General features: G+C 49.0%; 1 protein-coding gene and 1 pseudogene across 1 annotated transcript; one reads left to right on the top strand and one right to left on the bottom strand.

Moving 5' to 3' along the window:
• Positions 1-122: 122 nt before the first annotated feature.
• LOC136941591 (fibroleukin pseudogene) lies at positions 123-2,572 on the bottom strand (annotated as a pseudogene).
• A 9,146-nt stretch (positions 2,573-11,718) lies between these two features.
• On the top strand, positions 11,719-20,280 carry LOC136942102 (lysine-specific demethylase RSBN1L-like). The gene is made up of 8 exons (XM_067234885.1): positions 11,719-12,225; positions 12,484-12,609; positions 12,807-13,456; positions 14,973-15,110; positions 15,459-15,601; positions 15,773-15,940; positions 17,477-17,585; positions 17,695-20,280. Exons 1-8 carry the CDS (start codon positions 11,757-11,759, stop codon positions 19,414-19,416), a joined length of 3,525 nt encoding a protein of 1,174 aa, XP_067090986.1. The 5' UTR covers positions 11,719-11,756; the 3' UTR covers positions 19,417-20,280.
• Positions 20,281-20,311: the final 31 nt, after the last annotated feature.

Consider the following 20,311-nt stretch of genomic DNA (forward strand, 5'->3'; position numbering starts at 1 on the left):
CATGAAAGAAATGTGGAGAATTGAGAGAAAAGCAATTGTCATTTGGTTGGTTAATGATCTTTTCGGACTTTACGAAGACAGATAACGTTTTTTCACACAATTTAATTGTATTTCAACAGAGAGTATAAAACATACAACGGTAATATATCAAATGACTATCAAAGAATCATTCCAGTACAATAGCAATGACCTTTTCTTTACACACCCCAATGAGCAAAAACACTTCGAAAGAGAGTACTTTCTCTTTCCGTCACAGCTCTATAAATCATGTTTCCACATTTCTTACCAGTAGTAAACAAATAGACTATAAGAAGATTAAAAACGTCTGTAAATATCTACATCCTTGCAGTTCACGCTAAACCCTTGAAATAGCAGTATGAATTATTAACACTAGGTGGCAGCATTACACTAACCGTGGGGGCCCGGTTGTTTGTGCTTCACCAATAGGTTAGGGATAAAGTTACGGTAATATTTGATTTAAGGTTATTGGTTAAAATCACATTTGCCTAGAAAGAGTCCTTCCTCCTTGCATTCAAGCATGCCCAGATGGCGTCCCTTCGCTGCGCTGCTTACGGTGCAAAGCCTCTGGGCCTGATCATCATGCGAACCGACTTGAAAACCAGTCTGTAGTTTGTGGGGTAAAACTCTGCTGATATGTTTGGCCATGTGCCCCAGTAGATTCCGTTCCTCACTCCTTTATACCGGCCCACGTAATACTTCCCATTGAGGTTGGAACCCATGCAAGCATCAAACCACCAGCCGGAGCCATAGTACGCCCCGCAGTTCCCAGAGGGGTAGCGGTCGTGGTCACGATCTGGGGTGGTGAAGGCCTGGTTGTTGTGGTTGTAGTTCTTGCTGAAGCGTAGCGCGTCCCCTGCCGTGCCTGAGTACCCTCCCACAGACAGGCGGTAACGCATCCTCTCGCTGGCCACCCGGAACAGGCTGTACTCCGCATACCCCTGAGCCCCCATGAGGTCCTCCAGATCCACCCGGAGCACCATGTTCCTGGACCGGGTCAGCAGGTGGATGTGGTCATTGCCCAGCCAGAAATCCTCTCCCGCCAGCCCCCCGAATCCTCTCCGGTACTCTTCCCAGCTGCGGTTGAAGCTCACTCTACCGCTATGGCGCCGCTGCAGGACCGTCCAGCCGCCACGGTGTGATGTCATGTCACAGAACACCGAGAAGCTTTTGTTTCGGGGGTCAGGGGTCACTTGGTAGACGCCGTTGTTCTGCGCTCCACTGATCATATGATCAGAGCAGTCCCTGGGTGCTGGAAATGTACAGAGATATGTTTGCTGAACTTTGTGTATAACACAACAAACATGCTATTAGAGGATATGTTATATAGGGATTCATAGGCATTTAACAACGCCTACAGATTCACATCTTTAGGTTCAGTAACTGTGGATCTCATTTGTCACCTATGAGAAACCCCCCAGATCACACAGATTAATATGACACTTCATAAGTCACTTAACGACAGTTGTGTCACAGTGTTAGAGGCTGTTTAGTCTGACGGGCTTCGTAGGAAGCCTTGCAGCTGTCGGCTCATCAGACACGTGCTCTATGCACACGCTCGCACATTCCTCACATTAAAGAGAACCGCAGCATCTGTTACCAAGATGATGATCTCAGATGTCCAGATGATTAGGCTCATTAGAAGCACCTCAGGTACCCTGGTCTGTTTCACAAGCCTTATAACTTTAACACTGAACTTGATGTCACCTCTGTCTAATGCTTATTTACCAATATTTGTCATCACAACTCCCACTTTTATTTTCTTTACTCCTACACAATGAGCATGTCCCTTTCACACGCTTATAAATTACATAATACTGGCTTGAAAACCACTATAGATTGTGTCAGGACTGTTACAAATAATTTCCACTTTGTCACTCTTTCCCTCCACCTCCTCTTGCTCACTTTATTGCTGCAGTGTCGATATGACCTTTTTGCATGAATTATGAGTGTTTAACCTGATTCCAAGCCATCCTTAAAAGTTTCACTAGGATGCATACACTAAATGGGCAGTGGTCATATAATTAGTTTAAAAGTTGGATTCCTGAAGAGACAATGTTATTTAACCATCATGCATGTAAAAAGTCAGATACAAATATAAAATGAAGTATACAGTCAGTGTGTTACCTGGAGGAGCAGCCTGCACAGGCCTCTGATGACTCTGCCCACCTCCAGGAACATGGCTGGTGTTCAGGCTGGCAGAAACCCTGCTGGTCTTCACACGCAGCTCCCGTGCACTGGGGGTGGAGGAGCCAGGTATGGGGGTGGAGGAGTCAGGTATGGGGGTGGAGGAGCCAGGCATGTGGGTGGAGGAGTCAGGCATAGGGGTGGAGGAGTCAGGCATGTGGGTGGAGGAGTCAGGCATGGGGGTGGAGGAGCCAGGCATAGGGGTGGAGGAGTCAGGCATAGGGGTGGAGGAGTCAGGCATGTGGGTGGAGGAGTCAGGCATGTGGGTGGAGGAGCCAGGCATGGGGGTGGAGGAGTCAGGTATGGGGGTGGAGGAGTCAGGCATGTGGGTGGAGGAGTCAGGTATGGGGTTGGAGGAGCCAGGCATGGGGGTGGAGTTAGGTGGATGATGACTGGGAGTAGGAGGACCAGAGGGTGTGTTTGCTGGCCTGACTGGGCTTGAAGCAGTGGTAGTGGTAGTCCTGGTGTGAGTGTTTTTGTTGAGACTAGACCTCAGAGTGGTTTGTTGGGTTGAGATGGTTAGTCTTGAGATGGGTGTTGTAGTCTTTTGGTTTGTGTTAATCATGGTCCTTGAGTCCGTATTGGTCTTTACCAGTGTGGGGCTTGTCGTTAAAATCTGGACTGTGCCGGTTAGGCTCAGTAACTTCAGGCTGGGGGTAGTGGAGGTCCTGGGTCTGATGGAGGGAGTTGATCTGGGGCCGGTCTGGGCTACTTTCCGGTTTGGTTTGATTAAGTTTATTGTGGTGCTAGAGGTTGATGGAGTGTTTGTGGAGGAGCTTTGTATGTTGAAGAATGGAATGATGGTCCTTGGATGGAATCTAGGTTCTACACCAGATTTAGGTTCTGCACTAGGTTTAGGTTTTGGAACAGGTTTAGATTCCAGATCAGGTCTTGGTTGTCCACCAGGTTTAGGCTGTAATCCAGGTCTTACTTCTGAATCAGATTTAGGCTGTAATCCAGGTTTAGGCTGTAATCCAGGTTTAGGTTGTAATCCAGGTTTTAGTTCTGAACCAGGTTTAGGCTGTAGACCAGGTTTAGGTTGTGAACCAGGTTTAGGATGTAATCCAGGTTTTAGTTCTGAATCAGTCTTAGGTTGTGAACCAGGTTTAGGTTGTAATCTAGGCTTTACTTCTGAACCAGATTTATGACGTGAACTATGTTTAGGATGTAATCCAGGTTTTGGTTCTGAATCAGATTTAGGCTGTGAACCAGGTTTAGGATGTAATCCAGGTTTAGGTTGTGAACCAGGTTTAGGCCGTAATCCAGGTTTAGGTTGTGAACCAGGTTTAGGTTGTAATCCAGGTCTTCGTTCTGAATCAGATTTAGGCTGTGAACCAGGTTTAGGCCGTAATCCAGGTTTAGGTTGTAATCCAGGTTTTAGTTCTGAACCAGGTTTAGGCTGTAATCCAGGTTTAGGTTGTGAACCAGGTTTAGGTTGTAATCCAGGTTTAGGTTGTAACCTAGTTACAGTTTCATTCTTGGGGGTAGACTGTATCCCATGTGTATTTTCTGTCTCTAGTCTGGGTTGTGGCAGTGTCCCAGGTTTAGGGTTATGGGATTGAGCATTTTCCCCTGGATTTGGCCCAAGGTTTGGTTTGGACCACGTTCCTGTCTTAGGTTGTGAGGTGGAGCTGCTGCTCATTGATCTGTGTTGAGGTGAACTTCTAGTTGTTGGACTAGATTTCTGTACCTCAACAGGCTGGGTTCCTGCTGAGGTGGTCCATGGGCTGTGACTGGAGGTCCTTGAACTTGGGCTGGTGATCCTTTGTCTTGAGGCTGGGGTGGTTGTGGTTGCTCCTGGTAAACTGGTTGTTGTTGAACTAGCTCCTGTTGAACTAAATGTTGAACTAGGTCTTGTTGAACTTGTTGTTGAACTAGCTCTTGCGGCGCTAGTTATTCTGTAGTTAGTCCTGGTGCTTGGGCTGTTTTTCTCAGGACTGGAACTGATAGTAGTAACTGGAACAACACCTTCTGGGTCAGGTCTAGTAAAGACTGGATTAGAAAAGGTTGACTTAGTCGGACTGGGTTTGTGCTTGGGTTTTGAGATGGCCTTACCTTTCAGGCCTGGTTTAAATGGCTTCCTGGGTGGGCCAGAAACCCTGGGCCTCAATTTAGATCCTGGAATGGGAGTCCTGTAGTTATGGTTGGGCGAGCTGAGCTTTGGGTCCGTTCGGGTTTCTAGAATAGATGTGGTGGTGATCATCTTCCCAGGCCTAGAGGTGGTTGCTGCCAGGCCTGATGTGCTAGAAGTGATCCAGTAGCCAGTCCCATGGCTAGTCTCTGGGTCGGGACTGTGAGTTGTGGCAGTTTGGCTAGGTTTCAACCTGGGGTTGGGTCTTGCAGTCCTCCGGTGTGTTGTGGACCTGATGGTGGTTGTGAGGCTGGGGCTGGAAGTTGTGATCTTGCTAGAGTTGGTCTTCCTGGGCCTGAGAGCTGCATTGATGATGTGTAGTCCCGACCTGGTGGTTGTGATGTGGGGCCTCTGGGCAGGTCTGGGTCTGAGGCTGGTGGTCGTTGGGCTGGGGAAATAAGCACTGATCCTCTGCCCTGAGCTTTGGTCTCGATCTTGTACTGTAGTCTTGTGGGTTGGGCTGGTTGTCCTGCTGGAGTCAAAGGGAGGGTAGGGGGCAGCAGGAACTGACCCAGGGCTGATGTTGCTCCCTGGGGAAGGTCTGAGATCATCCCTCTGCTCTGTGAGAGATGTAAGACTGGAGCCAGTGCCTGGTGGTGATATGAAGGTGGATGCATCATAGGGTTCAGAGGGCTCAGGTCCAGGACCTGGGCGGAGGGTTGATACTGAGCTGGGTGTATCTGGCCCCTTGTCTAATGACAGCTCTCCTCCACTGTCTCTCTGCACACTCTGAATAATTTTCTCTGTGTCCTCCTTGATCTCCTTTCCCGACTCCTTCTCTGCTGTCCTCTTCTCCTCCTCCTCTCCTCTCATTAAAGATTTATCTTTGTCTGCTTTTCCATGGCTCAAAGTCTGTTTTTCTAGTTCTTTCTCTCTCCTTTCATCTGTCTCTTTTTCCCTGTCTTCTGTCTGGGGCTTTTTTGTCCACTTTTCCACAAGTCCCTGAGTTGGGGTTGGAGTTGGTTTCCATGTTTCTTTTCCTCCCTGAGTCTTTTTCTCCTTCTCCTTTTTCCCCTGCAGCGGAGGATGAACCTGCGTTTCCTTTTCTCTCTTTTCATCCCTCACCTTGTTTACCTCCTTCTCCTTCACTTTACCCTGCTGGATATCTCCCTTCTTATTTCTCTCTCTGTGTTCCTCTCTCTTTTTCTCTTTATCCTTCTTTCTGTCCTCCCCATTTGCTTTCCCCTTTTCCACATCCTTCTCTCTCACCTTACCCCCCTGACTTTCCTTCTCCCCACCAGTTGTTCTTTTTGGCACCCATAACATCTCCTTTTTGGTCTGTTTACCTCCTTTCTCTCCTTTTTTTGTTTTCTCCCATTCACTTCCTCCCTCACTTTCTTCCAAAATCTTTCTCTCCTGATCCTTGTCAATGTTTTCATCCCCTTCCACCCCCTTTGTCCCTTCTTTCGCCTTGTCTGTCTCTTTTTCTTTACCCCACTCCTTGTCTTTGTCCTTGAGTATCTCCCTCTTTCCCTCTTTCTCCCTCTCTTTCCCCCCGCAGCCCTCCTTCTCCCTGTCCTCTTGGCTCCCCCTGCACTCACACCTTGTCCTCAGCTCTTCCAGGGTCTTCTGAAGGCTTTCCACCTCCTTCAGGGTCTCCTCCAGGTCCTGGAGCTGTCTGGGTAGCTGGATGGTGAGGGCTGGCAGGTTGACCCTGTAGGTGCACATGTTCCCTTCCATCCCCTCTCCACCACATGGTCCAAGCGGGCTCAGACTCACCCTGCAGCCTCCTGGCCCCTGGCCCCAGTAGACGTCTCCATGGAGGGCTTCTGCTGAGCTTCCTGCTGGGCTGAAGAGGACGAGCAGGGTCCCGTACACGCACAGTGCTGCTAGCTTCATCGTGTCCTGAGTTCTGAGAATACAGAGAGGGAGCGATAGGGTGAGAGGGGCTGCAGGACGATGCCAAAGACCCACCTCGTGTGTATGGGAAGCTGCGACAGAAAGAGTGGGAGGGAAACGGGGTGGGGGGAGGGAAGGAAGGAGGGAGGAGGAAGCGGACTTACTTGAGAGTGTTGTCTGCACATGTGAAGAGGGAGTGCAGGAGAGAGAAAGAAAGAGTACAGAATGAAGATGAAAAGTGTTTGTCATTTCGAGAACAATCAGTTATCCGTGTCTGTCAAAAAAACAAACGAACATAAAGAGTAAGTGGAGAGAGGATTATCGTATTTGGGTGCTTCAGTATTTAGGGTTAGATCGTATTTGGGTTAGGGTTAGATTGTATTTGGGTTAGGGTTAGATCGTATTTGGGTGCTTCAGTATTTCAAGAGTTAACAGGCACAGAACCATCAGTCATTAAACCATGAGGCAAGGGAGTTTTAAATGAACAAAGGCATTTATAGAGCACATTGTAATTTTACTATTGTGCACCATCCTTAACCTAATCCAAACATCTAATAAGGACCATTCGTACCGCATTCTCACTCCATGCTGTAACAATAAGCACACACAGTTTTTTCTCCTTGTATTTCACGGCCTGAAAATGCATGTGTGTGACAGTTGTCTTGGCGGGCATGTCCTACGCTTCCTGTCAATAGCGCTGACAAACACGCCAGTGACAGATGCTATAGGTCCATTTCTGCATTGCAGTCGCCTCACCATCAGGCCTCTGGGCTGCAGACAGAGTGTGTTGAATGCTGAAGGGACATATTTATTACAAGGGTTAGAGTTGTGGTTCTTTTACGCTTCAGAAAGATACGAGTCAGGAATGTTTCATCAGTGATTTGTTCCAGAAGGCCTTTGGGTGCTAAGATAATAATATAAGATCAGGGAAATGTCTCGTCTTACTCAGAGAGTTTTTGTCGAAATTCAAGTACATTCAAGACGTGACTAAAGTTACATGAAGCTGTATGTGAGTCAAGCTAGTTCAGGCACTCAGGGTGACATCAGAATCACACACTCACTGCACAATCACTGCAGGTGTGTCAGGTGGTCACAGGTCTTCCCTCAAGGCAACATGAATACTGCAATGCTAGACTGCACACATTCACAAACTTTGATGCTCACACACCATGCGTTCCTATATACTGCTACAACTCCTCCATACTGTCAATTCTGTCATTCTGTGTTCTTCCTACAGGACAGTGTTCATGCTCTGTCATGTCAACTGTGTGACTTCACTGATTATCATTTGTAAATGTATTTTAATCAATTGGTCTCCAACTAGAGTCTGCATATCCTTTTCTTTACCAACAGTCTCTGGAGGAGGGGATCCCAGCCCTCACTGGCCTGTCTCTGGAGGAGGGGATCTCTCATTGGCCTGTCTCTGGAGGAGGGGATCTCTCATTGGCCTGTCTCTGGAGGAGGGGATCTCTCATTGGCCTGTCTCTGGAGGAGGGGATCTCTCATTGGCCTGTCTCTGGAGGAGGGGATCTCTCATTGGCCTGTCTCTGGAGGAGGGGATCCCAGCCCTCACTGGATTGCTCCATCCTGAGGTTTCTTCCATATTTCTCTCAGAGTTTTAGGTAATTTTTTACTTGTCTTCTCCGAGGGTTTAGATTGGTTATAAGTGCTGATCTATGGGTCTCTGTGAACCCTTTTGAGATTACTTGTTAAAGGGCCTTTACACAAAGTTTGATTTTATTTCCTGTCCACCAAAAATTGCTCACTGCCTTGTTATTGAATGGACTGGTGCTATGCAAGCTGATCCCAGGCAGGGAGTTTTCCCCTTAGACAAAACTGATCCAGCAAAGTCAAACCTATTTCCATTGTAAAAATTTAATCAACACGTGAGTGCCTTGACTGACCTGAAGTGATGCCCCTCAGAGCCAGAGGTGGCTAATAGTCTGCATGGATACAAAAGCACAAAGACACAAGGAGTGTTTTTATAAGCAATAATCGGATAGAAATTGTACAAAGTTAGTAGTGCAATATCATCGCTGTTACCAACCCTCCCATGGTGCGTGTCTCCCTGGTGTGGGGTAGAGACTGCAGCCCCCGCAGCTGTGTGTGGAGAGCTCAGCTCTCTGAGAGAAAAGGGAAAATGAGAGAGTCGGTCTCTAAAACACACCGTACAGCTTCACTGTCGTGATAGAGTCAACGTTGAAATAAACTTTTGCCTTATGAGGAATTAATAAAAATAATTCAGTATGTTTGGCTTTTATTCAGTGGAGAAGCAACAGTAAATCTGTTATTTTTACCAGTATATGTGCTATATTTGGCAAGGGCAAATGTTGAACTGTTGGCAGGAGTTTCCTTTCCAGATCTGTCAGGACAATAACAACCACCTCTAGGTACTCCACCCCCTAATCCACCTCCTCCCGTGGGGGTGCGGGTGATTGGTGGGGGTGGAGGTGGGGGGTGGAGGTGGAGGTGGTTGGTGGTGTTCACACTTTTAACAGCCCTCCTTCTAGAGGAAGAGCCTTACTGACGAGTCTATTGACCAGCCAAGAGACATATCTCCATCATAGTTAACCAGAGTTTTTGGAAAGAGTGTGCTGGTCTTTGGTCATTTTCCACAAAGACCATCCAGCCAGGACCCATGAATCCCCTCTGTCCTCTGTCCTGGCCCCAGCCTCTGTCCTGGCCCCAGCCTCTGTCCTGGCCCCAGCCTCTGTCCTGGCCCCAGCCTCTGTCCTGGCCCCAGCCTCTGGCCCCAGCCTCTGTCCTGCTGTCCTGGCCCCAGCCTCTGTCCTGGCCCCAGCCTCTGTCCTGGCCCCAGCCTCTGTCCTGGCCCCAGCCTCTGTCCTGCTGTCCTGGCCCCAGCCTCTGTCCTGGCCCCAGCCTCTGTCCTGGCCCCAGCCTCTGTCCTGGCCCCAGCCTTGTATGGTAGGGGGGCTGGGCTCGTGCCCTCTCCCAGGGAAGTGTTTTGCATTCACTAAGTGAGCTGGCTTGGCCAACTCTCTGTCTTGGACTGTATAAACAGTGTTTTTTCCATATACTGGCTATGACAAACATGTGAGAGTTAGGTCCAGCCATGTATCTGCTCTGCCTGGTGGGACTCTTCATCTCAATCCACTCTGGCTGAGAGGAGAGCCTGTCATGACTCATGTCTGCTGTGAGCAGAAGGGTCCTGTTTCCATCCTGACTTGAGAGAGTCTAGTCTGCCTATGACGCCATGCTAACTAGTAATACCATACTCAGGCTGTGGGTCTGATGGTATAAACATACTAGTGCTATAACACTGGCTTACTGTGGGTTTGGTGAGTCTCCAGAGCCAAGTGGAACTATGCAAGTCTCTCAGTCTGCAACAATATGAGGCTGATGAATAGCGCATTCATTATAGAACCCTCAAAGCAATCCACTGATCAATCTGTCTCTCATACGTACACAAAACGAGAGAGAGTAAGAGAGAGAGAGTAAGAGAGTAAGAGAGAGAGAGTAAGCGAGAGTAAGAGAGAGAGAGTAAGAGAGAGAGAGAGTAAAAGAGAGTAAGAGAGAGTAAGAGAGAGAAAGAGAGAGAAAGAGTAAAAGCGTAAGCGAGAGAGTAAGAGAGAGAGCGTAAGAGAGAGAGAGAGAGAGAGAGAGAGAGAGAGAGAGAGAGAGAGAGAGAGAGAGAGAGACTTGGACTGATTCACACTGCTCTCAGTAAACCTTTAATGTCCAGTGACTGGTAGATTCCCTGTCCATGTGTGAGAGTGTTTTCCACATAATCATTGGTCAGTGGCCTGATGGTGTTTTGGTGGGAGACTGAGGACCCAGTGTCTCACACATCTGGCCTGGATTTCCTGCACACCGTCAACAACAGATAACATCAGGTCATTTTGTTTCTCTTCCAAAAGCCTGGACCTCATTAAAACATTGTTTGAAATTTGTATCTAAAATTCCTTGAGTCGATGAAGGGTTTGACAGAGGTGAGTTAGGTGGGAGTGGGAGTGGGTCGGTGGTTATGACACAGAGTGCTCAGGGGAATCTCGTAGGGTCTGATGAAAGACTGAGCTACTGATATATTCGGAGATATATTCACACAATCAAAACATAACAATGTCTGGAGTTGTATCACAACGTTTGGTATGCTAGAAAAAAGGCCATGCGTTTTATTTATGCAAACAAATCTGAATTCAAGGAAATAGTCCTCCAACCCTTGTTGAACTTGTTGTTTCTTGACCTTCACTAAATGCTTTCAACCACAAGGTTTTAAGAGCACCATGCAGGCAGTATACACCTGCTCTGTCATCAGACTACAGAACACTACAAGAAAGCAGTCTCCAGGCTGCAGAGGACAACAGGAACCAGCTGTCTCCAGGTACCAGAAAACCCCTGCCTGTCCTTACGCTGCCATGGTCCTCTTTGTTTCAGGTGAAACCTTGTGGATAAATGGACTGATGTCACTTCATTCTTCATGAAACAGGCCACTACATATTGAATATTGGGTTGAAGTTGTAGAAATCTGCAGAAGCGCTTGTCTCTTGACTGTAAAAAAAATTACCTTCTCCATGGTAACTGACTGTCTCAGTGACACTTCAGTCTTGGATAAACACTCTGGAACAATTTAGTACAAGAACTAAATAGATCTGCACTTAGAGAAAGCTGGCGTCTAATCTGTAAACACTGTGTACCCTGTCCTTTCTCCATGACCGATTAATACTTCTGTTTCGTAACAGCATTAAAGGTGAGGGGGCAGGATAAAAATGTGTCTGGAGTACAAGAACAGTTTGATAAATAAACACTTTGCAAATTGTTACAATATTTATGTCTGTTTTTGTCATATCGAAGGCCTCAACTTTGCCTATTCATATGCCCAGTGCGTAAAAAGAACATGTTTGGGGAATGTTTTCTGTTGATAACACAATATGGCTATTGGCTACCATAAACACACGTAAACTGGCAGTTTAAATTAAATCTAGATAATCTAGTATTATGGGGGAAAACTAGGAAAAGGTGAGTAGGCCATTAACTTTAGTACATTGAAAGTTGAAAGTTTTGGAAATAAAGTATGTCATTTTGGAAGGATAGCGCACAGTTAGCTGTGTTAATACATTCTGTGACCGTTTCAATAATCTGACCTCTCTCGCCACCCGGTGGTTGCATTATGCAGTCCTTTACATATCCTTTTATTTTTGACGTTACACGAAGAAGTTTGTTCAGTTACATTTTTTCTGATAATACATCAGCAATACATATTACAACTTGTAACATAGCCTACTTTTAAGTAAACAATTTTAAAAAAAATTGGGAAAGTGGTGTTAACCTATGTAACCTAATACATCGCCTTTGGATTCATTCGGTTGTATGAAGAGTAGGCCTAGACCACTCTCTGAGATATAATTAATCTTGTAAATGAAATTAATCGCCCCATTGCATCGTGCTACATAGTGTGAGAATTCCTCGCGCGAACAATATACCTGCAACATGTAAACAATCGTGTTGACTTGCTTGACCCCTCCCTCTCCCGTTATGTTCGACGTAGAACAGAAAGCCACGCCTCCTCCTGTTCCTCTCACGCAGCAATTACGTATGACCGTAAAAAATAGAAACTTCCAAGATGGCCGAGTCCGTGGACTCCATGCATTTTGCAGCAAATAGCAAAACAAATTCTCCTAAAGCCTTGCTACCCAAGCGGCCACCAGAAAGCCGACCACAGTCTTCCAGCGATATTTATCCTCCACCACCCAAGAAAGTACGAATCGAAGAGAAGAGTCTCAAACACAAGAAACTGAACGGCGAGGTCTGCGCAGGGGAAAAACACAACGGGAAGCAGAGTTATGGAAGCCCAGCGAAATGGAGTTTCGGCCCGGCCAAGCCGAGCAACTCCACCGCGCCAGCTCCCGCTCGAAAGATCTTCAAGATTAGCAACTTCCTCGCCTCTCCTTCAAAAGTCAAGAAGTCGAAGGAAAGACGACATAAGGATAAAGATAAAAACGTTGAAACCCAGGGCTCACCCTTGGAGAAAGTGAGCGCTTTTAGCTGCCATACAAAGACGGAGAATGGTGACGTGAAAATGTTACAGAGAGGTATGGCATTGCTCGACCGCAACGTTTAAACAAGGTCATAATTTCATGGTAACGGAAATTAACGTAGGCCTACTTAGCATTTGTTGTATTTATTGAACAGGCACAAATCCACTTGTATGCTATCTAATTTAAAATGTAGCAACTAGTCCACAGATGGGCCTACACGTGTACAAGTTGTTTACTTTTGTAGAGTAACTGTTTCTCCATCATTTGCTGTACTTACAATTCATTCTGGGTATTGAATCATATTTTTTACAGATCACCCTAACAAAGACAAGGAGAGGGACAAAAAACGAGAAGGGGATAAAGAGAGGAAGAGCAACAAAGACATTGATGTGAATGACATCGGCAGAGAGAACGGAGACAGGAGTCCCCCGCTGCCGGGTACGAAGGATGCGTTACATCCCTTAATAAACCCTGTGCCTTTCATTATCGTTTATTGTCTGGGCTAGCTCCTTCTTTGCTGGAGAGCAGTAGCCTTATTTTACAATCCACCAAAACTTCAGAGGACTCCTAATGTTTTGGTCATAATGTCAACTTCTTAATCCATATAATTTAATTGTCCCTGTTCTTTCTAACAGATCCCAAAGAGAAACCAAATGTAGACTCAGAGGATGAGCTCCTTATAAAAAAATTAAAGAAGAAAAAAAAGAAGAAGCACAAAGAGGGAGAGAGACGCTGGCGGCCCAAGATGTGGCACCGCTCCTCCCAGACCCTGTGCTCCGGCCCAGCTCTGGACCTGCCCGACCTGCTCGGGAAACTCAACGGGAACAGTAGCAGCTTGCTCCAGAACATCTCACCTCCATATCAGGACCGTAAGGAGCCTCCAGCCTCCTGCGCCTCCGCCACGCTGAGGGAGAGGCTGGGCTACGGCTCCCCGCTGCTATGTCCTCCGCCCCCGGACGTGTCAGGTCTGGAGTTCGGCCACCTGATCCAGGTGGAGCAGCAGGCTAATGGGGGGGCGTCCGTGGCCCACGCCTCCAGCGAGCAGCTCTCCTGTCTCTCAGCCGCAGAGATGCAGCGCTTCGCCCAGGAGTTCGTCACGCTGTCCTTCAGCGAGGACCAAAACCAGGCAGCACGCTACGTGATGGGCATCATTCACGGTGCCGCCTCATACCTGCCAGACTTCCTGGACTACTTCTCCTACAAGTTCCCCAACGCCCCTGTCAAGATGGAGGTGTTGGGGAAGAAGGACATCGAGACCACCACCATGGTCAACTTCCACTCTCAGGTGAGACAGCGAGGGACTGTTTTGGGCTGAGCGCTCCCTAGGGACCGTGTGGGGCTGGGTACTCCCTGGGGACCGTGTGGGGCTGGGCGCTCCCTGGGGACCGTGTGGGGCTGGGCGCTCCCTGGGGACCGTGTGGGGCTGGGCGCTCCCTGGGGACCGTGTGGGGCTGGGCGCTCCCTGGGGACCGTGTGTCGCTGGGCGCTCCCTGGGGACCGTGTGGGGCTGGGCGCTCCCTGGGGACCGTGTGTCGCTGGGCGCTCCCTGGGGACCGTGTGGGGCTGGGCGCTCCCTGGGGACCGTGTGGGGCTGGGCGCTCCCTGGGGACCGTGTGGGGCTGGGCGCTCCCTGTCCTGCCTGGTGCTTCTCGTACACCTGTATGTCTTTAGAGGACCAGGCTGGTGCCATTGCTACTAGGCAACCAGACTACTAGATCCAAGATGGGATTTCAGTAGTTAATGTTGTATATGAACTGTTGGTGATGGATCAAGGCTCTAGGATGCTAGGATGTGTGTCGGGTGTTCTGTGAGGCACACAGTAAAGATCCCTGATACAGAGAGTTGATCGTCATTATCCTGGTTGTGATGTTCAGCCCACCGCCATAAGGACCTGACCGGAGGGCAGGAGAAAAGTGCTCAGTGTGAAATTAACTTGTGTTATGGAGCTTCACAACAGCTAAACACATCACGAGCAGTAGACTCCCACTTGTGGTTTGATCTCTTTGGGGAGAAAAGGCGAGGAGGTTCAGTCCTCCTGTCGTCTAGCGGTCTAGCTCCAACACTCCAGGGTTAGCACACTAGCGGTCTAGCTCCAACATTCCAGGGTTAGCACACTAGCGGTCTAGCTCCAACACTCCAGGGTTAGCACAATAGCGGTCTAGCTCCAACACTCCAGGGTTAGCACACTAGCGGTCTAGCTCCAACACTCCAGGGTTAGCACACTAGCGGTCTAGCTCCAACATTCCAGGGTTAGCACACTAGCGGTCTAGCTCCAACACTCCAGGGTTAGCACACTAGCGGTCTAGCTCCAACACTCCAGGGTTAGCACACTAGCGGTCTAGCTTCAACACTCCAGGGTTAGCACACTAGCGGTCTAGCTCCAACACTCCAGGGTTAGCACACTAGCGGTCTAGCTCCAACACTCCAGGGTTAGCACACTAGGAGGCTTCTCTTATCAGCTGGAATGAAATGATGATGATGATAAACATGAGTTTATTTGCTGAGGGAAGGCATCTATCCCAAAGGATGTGAGGAAAAGATTTTCCAGTTCCAGTCTAGATCATAGTTAGATTCCAGATGATCCAGATGAGGTTGTACATATTGCCGTGTGAAAACGTGTAGGTTGTATGAAGTTCTATGTTGCTGCTATACCCACAGTTCAACATCTATTTGCAGGAAGGATGGAACATGGTCTCTGCCCTGTATCTGCTGTACTGCATCTCCTCTACCTACCTTTAACCTCCCTGTCTCAGACCTACCAGTCTGCCTTACTGTCTGACCTGTTCCCTCTCCCCCTGCAGGTGAAGAGGACCTACTCCCAGGGGACGTACCGCGCAGGGGCCATGCGGCAGGTCAGCCTGGTGGGGGCCGTGGACGAGGAGGTCGGCGACTACTTCCCAGAGTTCATCAGAATGCTGGAGGACTCCCCCTTCCTGGAGGTGAGTAACCCTAAACCTATATCACCTTCTTATTCCCCTCCTTCCTCCCTTACCTTCTAAATACCCATCCCCCCTCACCTACCCCCTCATCTGTGTGTGTGTGGTGTCCATGTCTGACCCTGTCTGCTGCATGTCTGACCCTCTCTGCTGCATGTCTGACCCTGTCTGCTGCATGTCTGACCCTGTCTGCTGCATGTCTGACCCTGTCTGCTGCATGTCTGACCCTGTCTGCTGCATGTCTGACCCTGTCTGCTGCATGTCTGACCCTGTCTGCTGCATGTCTGACCCTGTCTGCTGCATGTCTGACCCTGTCTGCTGCATGTCTGACCCCTGTCTCCGCTCCTGCAGCGCACCCTGCCTTGGGGCTCCTTCTCCAGCCTGCGCCTACAGAGCCCCACAGAGAGCGATGACGGTCCCATCATGTGGGTGCGGCCCGGCGAGCAGATGATCCCTGTGGCCGACATGCCCAAGTCTCCCTTCAAGAGGAAACGGTGGGTCTGCTGTGTGGAGTTGCCATGGAGATGCTGCCAGTATTAGAACTGAGAAAGGAAATGATTGTATAGTTGACATGTAGTTTGCATTTGCTCTTTATATACTTGGCTTTGTATAGGTTGTATAGTAGAAGGTTCACTGGCCTGTCCTGGGCTTCCCTGGTGTTTCAGGTCCACCAACGAGATCAAGAACCTGCAGTACCTTCCCCGGGCCAGCGAGCCGAGGGAGATGCTGTTTGAGGACCGCACACGGGCGCATGCCGACCACATCGGTCAGGGCTTCGAAAGGCAGACCACTGCCGCTGTGGGCGTGCTGAAGGCCGTGCGCTGCGGAGAGGGGTGGGTACACACACACACACACCAAGACTCCATGTGAGTGTAAACAAACTCACTGATACACTATGTACTCTGCTGTACATAACAGCAGATCTGTTTCGAGCTGCACCAAACCCAGAAGCAGTTTGTTACCTCTTCTAACCCTAACCCTCTACCTGCACATCTGTGCCATCTCTGCACATGTTCCAGATCCTGCTGTCACGGTCTGGCAATATGGACATGTGATTTTGGCTGCTTTGTACTAGACATGTCTGGAATTGAGACTAAACTGTAAAACTGTAGTTGAGGATTGGAGATATTACTTCACTGTAGTATTATAATTTGTGTTCATCATACAGTGTTTAGCTAGCTACTGTTATCGAGATGTTATTGTTGCACTGTAGTGTTACTGTAGTATACCTTTTAGCTGCGACCAGCAGCTCTAATGCTCGCTCTGTTGGTTGATCAACAAAAATGTCCCCACGCTCACAGCTGTTGTGGGTTTGAGCTTGTTTGTTCACCCTGTCTGGTAGCTGAGATGGGGTGACTTTGAAGTGGCTATCAAATATGCAGTTTCTTGACTGACCGAAATACTGTAGAACTCTAGTGTAGTGTACTGTAGAACTCTGCAGTGTACTGTAGAACTCTGCAGTGTACTGTAGAACTCTGTAGTGTACTGTAGAACTCTGCAGTGTACTGTAGAACTATGCAGTGTACTGTAGAACTCTGTAGTGTACTGTAGAACTATGCAGTGTAGTGTACTGTAGAACTCTGCAGTGTACTGTAGAACTATGCAGTGTACTGTAGAACTCTGTAGTGTAGTGTACTGTAGAACTCTGTAGTGTACTGTAGAACTATGCAGTGTACTGTAGAACTCTGTAGTGTACTGTAGAACTCTGTAGTGTACTGTAGAACTATGCAGTGTACTGTAGAACTCTGTAGGGATGGGCAAACGATGTCTTGTTAAGCTGGTGGTTTCTTCCTGATTGTGCCGCCCCAAAGAGCCGAACTATCGGCGCATTGAAAATGAACAGCGTCATCTAGCAGCCGTTTAAACTGGCCGAATGAGGCGTGGTGGTTGTCTCCGACGGTAGACTACGTTATTTAATATTTTAATTAAGGCTACATGTGTTCATTTTGATCTGATATCAGCGCTCACACATGAAAATTTTGTGATCATCATCTGTAGGCTGTTAGAATTGTAATTTTCTCACAGTAAAAGTTAAAGAATATCGTCCGAGGTGCCCTGCACTGGGGAACGAACTCGGGTATCCAGACTCGGGTTAACAACACGTCGTCGAACATCGCTTTAACCAGCTACACCACCAAAAAAGTTGTTACTTGCTGATGCGGGTGGACTGTACTGTACTGTAGAACTCTGTACTGTAGATCTATTTAGTGTACTGTGAACTCTGCACTTCTGATCCTTGATCTTCTACTGTACTTTGTATATGCACTATTTGTACGTTACTTTGGATAAAAGTGTCTGAATGAATCTGAATGTATCTCTCTGACTGCCTCTCTTGGCTGGTCTCTCTCTGACTGTGTGTGCGTCTGCAGGGAGGCTCCAGCACGCATTACCAAAGACGTGGTGTGTTTCCATGCTGGAGATTTCACTGACGTGGTCCAGAGACTGCAACTGGACCTGCACGAACCGCCCCTTTCACAGGTGACACAAACACTCACCCATTCATCCACTCACACACACATACAGACACTCTCCCAGGTGTGTGTGTATTGCAGCTGATCCGGTATTTCATCTTCCTTCCCCACCGCAGTGTGTCCAGTGGATCGACGACGCCAAGCTGAACCAGCTGCGGAGGGAGGGCATCCGCTACGCCCGCATCCAGCTGTACCACGATGACATCTACTTCATCCCACGCGGCGTGGTGCACCAGTTCAAGACGGTGTCGGCTGTGTGCAGCCTGGCTTGGCACATCCGCCTGCGCCAGTACCACCAGGACCAGCACGAGGAGGCAGAGGATGGCCACGCCACGCCAACTCAGGTCCTAGCTGGAGTCAAAGAGGAAGAAGAGGATGAGGAGGAGGAGGAGGAGGAGGAGAGAGGGAAAGAGAACAGCAGTCCAGCACACAGACTGATGGGTTATGGGGAGGCAGAGGAGGATGAGGAAGGGCAGGGTGTGGCCCGCAGAGGAGCGTCACATGTCTGCAAGGAGGAAGAGGAGGAGAGGGAGGATGAGATGGGCGAAGAGAGGGTAGGCCCCACGCCTACGCAGACGCTAGCTGTCGTCAAAGAGGAGAGAGATGGAGGGACACACTCAGACCCATCTGGGGAGACGGAGACATTGAAAGAGGAGGAGGAGGGGGAGGGGGGTGTGAAAGAGAGGAGGGGAAGCAGAGGAGGAAGAGAGGAAGGGACAGACAGCCAGCTGATAGTTCCAAAAGACGGAGAGAGGGAGGGCAGCATTGTCCCCTCGAAGACGCTATTGCCCCCCAGAAAAGATAGAGAGGGGGAACATGAGAGGCAACTGAAAACCCTGCCTCAGGCTCCCAAAGAGAGGGAGAGGACCACCACACACACCTCACCTCAGATCAAGAAAGAGAAAGACAAGGAGAAAGGCAGGGGCAGAGATGACAAGGAGAGGGGGAAGGAAAAAGAGAGAGAACGGAGGGAAAAAGAGCGTGGGAAGGACAAGGAGAAAGAGAAGAAGGAGAGAGGGAAAGACAGGGAGAAGGAGAGAGACAAGGATAGAGCGAAGGAGAAAGGAAAGGAGGAGAGAAAGACCACGGAGGGCGAATCCACGCAGACACCTCAGAGTCGGAAAAAGGAGGAGGAGGAGAGGACAAGGGAGGGGGGTGTAAAACCCTGCCCGCCCTCCCAGCTGGCTCCAAGGGATGAGCGGGGGGTCAGGGCCCCCCCCTCCCAGCTGACTCCGAGAGATGAGCGGGGGGTCAGGGCCCCCCCCTCCCAGCTGGCTCCGAGGGATGAGCGGGGGGTCAGGGCCCCCCCCTCCCAGCCCCGGCCGGAGAGAGAGGACGCCAGAGAGCCCGGCAGTCACAGGCACAAACCCCCTCATGTGAAGAAGGAGAGAGGCAGCCACAGAGAGGGCATCAGCCTGCCGGCAGCGAGGGTGGCCAGGGACGAGGAGGGCAAGCCTGCCGCCAAACACATGGCCGTTCACGCAAAGAAGGAAGGCAAGAGAGAGAGAGATACTGGCCAGAAGGAGGAGAGGAAGAAGCTAGCTCCCCCTGAACACAAACCCCCCCGGACGCTCGTCACCTTTGACCTGTTCAAGCCTATGGACGCACCACAGCCCTCTTTCTCGGACCGGGCCAAGGTTCACCAGCAGCTCAGCGAGCCCAGAGGAAGCGGCTCCAAGCCTGGCTCTGAGAGCAGGACGATAGCGCCCTCTAGAGGACCAAAAGTAAAGGACATGACACACAGTAAACCTGGGGTTCAGGACTCACGACTGCAGCACTCTTTAAAACACCCTCTGAAACCACACACACCCCAGACGCAGAAAGACTTTTTAATATGAATGTCTAGATGTCTAGTCCTCTTTCTACTGTACAACTTACACTCTGGCTCTGTTCGAAGAAAAGCATCGGAAACACATTCTCCTGTCCAGCGCTCACTGACCTAATGAACAGATGACAGCCCTATCATGACTTAGTAAACCCTGACACCACCACTGATCGGTGACTAAGCGCTAGCGGCACAGGAAATGTCTCCAGTTTGAACAGGGCCTCAGAATGTAAGATAAGTAGCTTACTTTAACGTTTGTTAGCGAATGTCTGTAGGCTCTATATGAAATGTTGTGACCTGTTGGTGCCTGTGCCCCACGTAGCTACTCTCATAGCACCTACTCTAGGTACTGCCCAATCGGAAGACTAACCCTCCTATAGACACGCCCCCTTTGTTAAGACTCGTCCTCTACTGGACACCCCCCGGCCAGGCACGCCCCTCCTGTTCTGCAGATCTGAGGAGGGTCAGGTGTGAGCAACATGGTTCTGACTCCACCTACTGCAGATCTGCCTCCCAGCTCAGTGGAACTCCATGACACCATGTAGGTTCAGCCTGTCCCACCTGCCAGCAGAAAATAGGAGCTGTTAGTGGATGATTTTCTGTTTGACTCACACAGGGCTGTAAAGGAGACTATGTACTGCTACTGTACAGTTGATGTGTATTAGCACCAATGTGAGAAAATGTATACAGAAATGCATATATTTTTTGTAAGACGAGTTTTATTTTCCATAGAACTTATTTATATCATTTACTGTTTGTTTTTATTTGAGATGTATGTGAGATCTCTGTTGTAAATACATTTTATTTCCTAAGATAAGACTTGGTAGTGTGATTTATACTCTGGTCAGAACCGCTCAATAAATGGTTCTTAATCCTTCAGCTGTGTCCTCTTGTACCTCTGTACTGTA

Source organism: Osmerus mordax, chromosome 4 (assembly GCF_038355195.1).
Source record: "Osmerus mordax isolate fOsmMor3 chromosome 4, fOsmMor3.pri, whole genome shotgun sequence".
Classification (NCBI taxonomy): Eukaryota; Metazoa; Chordata; class Actinopteri; order Osmeriformes; family Osmeridae; genus Osmerus; species Osmerus mordax.

Bases quoted from the DNA above. Each gene is read 5' to 3' on its own strand.
- LOC136942102 (XM_067234885.1), top strand. From the start codon at position 11,757: ATGGCCGAGTCCGTGGACTCCATGCATTTTGCAGCAAATAGCAAAACA. The intron at 15,111-15,458 runs GTGAGTAACCCT...CCGCTCCTGCAG, and splicing joins AGGACTCCCCCTTCCTGGAG to CGCACCCTGCCTTGGGGCTC. The intron at 15,941-17,476 runs GTGGGTACACAC...GTGCGTCTGCAG, and splicing joins GCCGTGCGCTGCGGAGAGGG to GGAGGCTCCAGCACGCATTA.